This window comes from Propithecus coquereli, unplaced genomic scaffold (genome assembly GCF_000956105.1).
Source record: "Propithecus coquereli isolate 6110/MARCELLA unplaced genomic scaffold, Pcoq_1.0 Scaffold563, whole genome shotgun sequence".
Lineage (NCBI taxonomy): Eukaryota > Metazoa > Chordata > Mammalia > Primates > Indriidae > Propithecus > Propithecus coquereli.
The window spans coordinates 717,107-722,014 of record NW_012151541.1 but is presented as its reverse complement, the minus strand read 5'-3'; the positions used below and the strand labels follow the sequence as shown (position 1 = coordinate 722,014).

At 39.7% G+C, this 4,908-nt stretch overlaps 1 protein-coding gene across 1 annotated transcript in view; it reads right to left on the bottom strand.

The window, feature by feature from the left end:
- Positions 1 to 392: 392 nt before the first annotated feature.
- Positions 393 to 4,908, bottom strand: part of ELK4 (ELK4, ETS-domain protein (SRF accessory protein 1)) — an 11,457-nt gene continuing 6,941 nt past the window's right edge. Inside the window, exons 3-5 of the mRNA XM_012657869.1 lie at positions 3,858 to 4,733; positions 2,968 to 3,084; positions 393 to 905 (exon numbers count right to left, since the gene is read on the bottom strand). Coding sequence (XP_012513323.1) covers positions 807 to 905; positions 2,968 to 3,084; positions 3,858 to 4,733 — 1,092 coding nt within the window. The 3' untranslated portion in view covers positions 393 to 806. The remainder of the gene's footprint in view (positions 906 to 2,967; positions 3,085 to 3,857; positions 4,734 to 4,908) is intronic.

Genomic DNA, 4,908 nt, shown 5'->3' with positions numbered 1-4,908 from the left:
GTCATCATTTACCATGCTGTATCCTATACCACTCAGAGAGCAGACAACATATCTATGCTAGATGTGGGGTCCCATATTCTCACTGGATGTTCCAAAAACTGTCTTAACCCCAGGTTTAAAAATCTTCCTATGTTGAAGTAGACTAGCTTCATGCCCTGTTGACAGGTTCAGACAAGATCATACGGATAGCTGAGAGACCCACCCTGAATAAATGTAAATAAGATGGCTTTTTGTGGAGTTGCTTACATATTACAGTTCATAGCAAAACAGAAGCTCCCCAATAGTACTGCTCCAATCTTACTTTGTAAGGAATGATTCTTCTTCTACTGCTTATGAACAGCTCTCTTCTAGTAGTTCAACAGAGCACGCTTAGTCCTAAAGAGGCCAATTCGTTTAACTCGTATTTCTTTAAAGAATATACTCTCAGCATAATTTTTTTCCTTGCCAAAAGTTCCCAAAGGAATAACTTTGTTCTTAATTGCTCTCGTAAAGTACAGCTGCTAAACGCCACCAAAAATTTCTTTAGCACAAAGCTCAAAATATTAAACTGGAAAAAAAAGAAAAGAAAAGAAAGAAAAAGAGAGGGAGGTGGAGTCTGCACTCCAATTAAGGCATTTTTATACACAGTCCAACTTGAGTCCTATTCAAAGGGAATCCTAAAAAGGCGTTTCAATGGGGAATGGCAAAAATCACAATAGTCTATTATCAGCATTGTAGAACTTTCAATTGCTCACTTCAAATACAATCATGTTGAATGTGTCTCTGTTCCTTTGTTTCTCAGTTTTCTCATCCCACAAGTGCATAGGTTATGTCTTCTGTAGGTCTGGGGAAAACGGGCCAGGGGTGGAAGGTCCATCCAGGCCAGGCAGAGTGAATGGCCCATGACTGTTCAATACAGAAGGAAACTGAGAAAGAAAATAAAACACATTATCATCCTATTACTCAACCCTAACTTTCACTTTCTGTCCCTACTATATTCCCTGAGGCAAAACACAACAGCCTTCTGCAGTGGCTCACAGGACAAAGGCAGTAACTGTTTATCATGGAAGAATATGATGTCATAACAAAAACCTTTTTTAAAAAAAGTTTGGTCAGGCGCTGTGGCTTTTGCCTGTCTGTAATCCCAGCACTTTGGGAGGCCAAGGTGGGAGGATTGCTTGAGGTCAGGAGTTCGAGGCCAGCCTGGGCAACACAGTGAGACCAGTCTCTACAGAAAATAAAAAAAATGAGTCAGGTGTGGTGGCAGGTGCCTATAGTCATAGCTACTCAGGAAGCTGAGGCAGGAGGATCACTTGAGCCCAAGAGTTTGAGGTTGCTGTGAGCTATGATCATGTCACCACACTCCAGCTTGGGTGACATAGTGAGACGCCATCTCCAAACAAATAAATAAGAATTTTAAAAAGTTTGTCCTCGCCGGGCGCGGTGGCTCACGCCTGTAATCCTAGCTCTCTGGGAGGCTGAGGCGGGTGGATTGTTTGAGCTCAGGAGTTCGAGACCAGCCTGAGCAAGAGCGAGACCCCGTCTCTACTAAAAATAGAAAGAAATTAATTGGACAACTAAAAATATATAGAAAAAATAGCCGGGCATGGTGGCACATGCCTGTAGTCCCAGCTACTGGGGAGGCTGAGGCAGGAGGATTGCCTGAGCTCAGGAGTTTGAGGTTGCTGTGAGCTAGGCTGACGCCACGGCACTCACTCTAGCCTGGGCAACAGAGTGAGACTCTGTCTCAAAAAAAAAAAAAAGTTTGTCCTAACATATTAAATATTAACACTCTCCAACCTACCTCGATGTAATGGAAACAAAGAACAAACCTATACCTTCCCTCATATCCTATGTACACAGGTTTACAGTTAACCTCGAATGAAGGTTTTAGATAGTTCAGTCAATGATAATATGCACTGTAGACTGTAATTCAATTATAAAGTAAATCACGAACCCTCAAAAAGAGGTCCAGAAAAGTACAAACAGTTACAGCGTGCTCATCTTAGAAAAGGGTTCCCCACCAAGAAGTCTGAAGCTAACTCTATAGGAAGATTCCAGGCTGAAGCTATAGGAGCACTACGATTTTGCTTAAGGTCTCTGATCACTCTGTGACTCAACCCCCTGCTGATGAGAGGCAAAGAAACATAAAAAGGAAATACAGAAAATTCTCAACACTCTCTTTAATAATTTAGGGATTTTTGCCAAAAAAAATAAAAGCAGAAGGGGAAAGGTTTTTAATTTTCTTCTTTTTCCTTACCATTTCATTTCTAAAAGGACAAATGAAAAGTTGAATTACAAACGTAAGAAAATCTTTCGGGGATAGTCACCCCTGAATAAGCAAATGAACTGACCACAAGAAAGTTATAAAGTCTAGAAGTTTTGGGCAAAATAATGGTTAAATCCATTAGGAAGGACAAGACCTTTCCTAACATCTTGGTAAAGAGATAATATTCATTTTTAAAAATATATATTTAAAATGTTTATAAACATCAATTCTGAGTGAGGGGAAATGGGAATATTTGATACACCATTCTCAAGACCTTTCTCTATTTTTTTAAAAAAAAAATCCTTAATTAAAAGAGGAAATCCATGTGCAGAGATCCCCCTTATGTGTGTGTGTGTAGGTGTGCATTTGTACGTGTATTTGTACGTGTGTGTATATACAAATATATACGTTTTTTAATAGAGGATTTCTAGCATTTAAAATGACAAAAACTTTGGGTGGGCTCTAAATCTACTACAGTGTTGAACAATTCTTGGTCTAATTCAAATGTACATAATAGTAAATAATGAAAAGGAAACTTTGCTGTGAATATTTTGCTGTTTGCTGGCTAGAAAATTAACATTTGGAAATTCACCAATAAACCTTAAGAGTATTTATTAAAGTTTCATAATAAATAAACTGAACAGCGGGACGCTGCCTTTTTGCCTATTTCTTCATTTAACACGCTCCAAATATAGGAGACAGACTTTTACGAAATTTACCTGGAACAGTGTGTTAGCACCTTGCAGTCTGGCTGGACTCAGGGGAGCAACAGGGCTGAGCGTGCTCCAAAAGTGGATACTGGAGAGCAAGGGGCTTGGAGTCAGTATGATGGGTGTCTGCAACACACAAGAGAAAAATATTCACTAAATGACTTTCTAGAATTATGCTTTATCCTTGCAATCACATATAAATAGCCCCCCAAACCCAAATATTGCCCTATTCTCTACTAACAAATATCTCCAAGTCTGAAATTTTATCATCATGAAAAACTTAGAAATTATTTTTACAACCTAAGAAAGATAGAAGTCAAAATAACTGTTTTTTTTAACCCAACTTTTATACAATCTTTCCCAAATAAAAAAACCAACCATAATTCAGGTACAAAGGAACAATGGGTAACCAAGGCAGCAGCATGTTCTTTCCTTAATAATGAAAGGGTCTGGGAATAATAGTCTATTAAAATGTTCTATGAGATGAGCAAGTTAATAAATACCCAATGTAACTGCACAAACTTATTACTCAACATCACACCAGTCATTTTTCTTAAGGTTCTCAAGCCCTGTTGTTTTCTAACTTGATATTACCACTGTTTTCTATAAGATACCAACCAGTTTTAGATGACCAAGAGAAAGAAAGAAAAGGAAGTGGAAAAACCAAAATATTTATTTACTCGTAGAACAATGAGTTTTTTAAGACAAGACTACAAACCTTTTATTTTGGCAATCATAACTGAGATGAGGAATTAGGTTACTTTCACCGGGTCACATATAACCTTTCTAAGACAAACCTTAAGTAACGGAAAGCAAACTTAAGAATATAAATTCTGGATTTGTTTAAAAAGGTGAATAAACGCAAACAGTGGTGGCACTGAAAAGAAAGAGTGAGCTACCTGTGAGAAATATGCTGGTGTAAGAGAAGCTGTGGGGAGGGACGGGCTCAGTATTCCCAGGGGGCTTGGATCGCTGCCTGTGATCACAAGGGTGGGTGCCAGTTCTAACCCCTTGGGTTTCTTGGATCTTGATGAATTACTTGTTTTGTCCTTTTCTGGCAAAGCTGAATCCGGGTCTTTAGGCTCCAGTGGCAAGTTCTCTGGGAGTTCCATTGGCTGAGAAGCCACTGAATCGATGTCTGTGTCGATGTCTGGGTTAGAACTCAGCGGTGGCGAAGGTGTCCTCGGAAGCTCCTGCAAAGCAGCAGGTGTGCATGAAACGGGAGGTGTGGGAGACAAAGTGGCAGTCATGTTGGATGCAGAGGCCGGGGCCTCCAAGGAAGGTGGTTTTGGGGAAACCAATGTCTCCAATGCTTGGATAGTTTCTTCTGAAGATGGAGAAATACTTGGGCCAGTTGAAATGGCGGCAGCAAGAGGTTCAACTGGTGGCTTTTTGCAAGGTGTTGTTACAAATTTGATGACAGATGATGTCGGTTCCTGAGGAGATTTTTTCTCTGCCAGTTTCTCAGCTGGATTCTCAATCTTTATTGGTTTGGAAAGTTTCACCTTGGAAGAGTTCAAGGAGTTGAGAGTAAACGAAGAATACAAGCCAGAGTGTATATAGTCATTGCGGCTGGAGGTCTTGGCACCAGGCTGAGGTGGTTTCTCTTTCCCTCCATTCTCCACATCTTTGGAACTGCTGCTGACTTCGCTGGAGTTTGAAGTTTCACAGTCCCCCTCAATCCTGCCCACTGTCATTGGATCCATGTTCAAAATCTCTGGGTAAGAAACAAACTTGTACACAAACTTCTGACCATTCACTTTTTTGATGATATTCTGTAGGTAAATAAAATAAGCATTCTTATCCTTTCTTATAAACTTGCAACCCATAGTTCATAAAAAAGCTGACAAAACAAGATTCTCTATTTAAGAAGTAGGCATAGCTTATTTAAAATCTTCGAAATTCTCTAAACCAGAGGTCCTTAACCTTTTTGGCACCAGGGGTCACTTT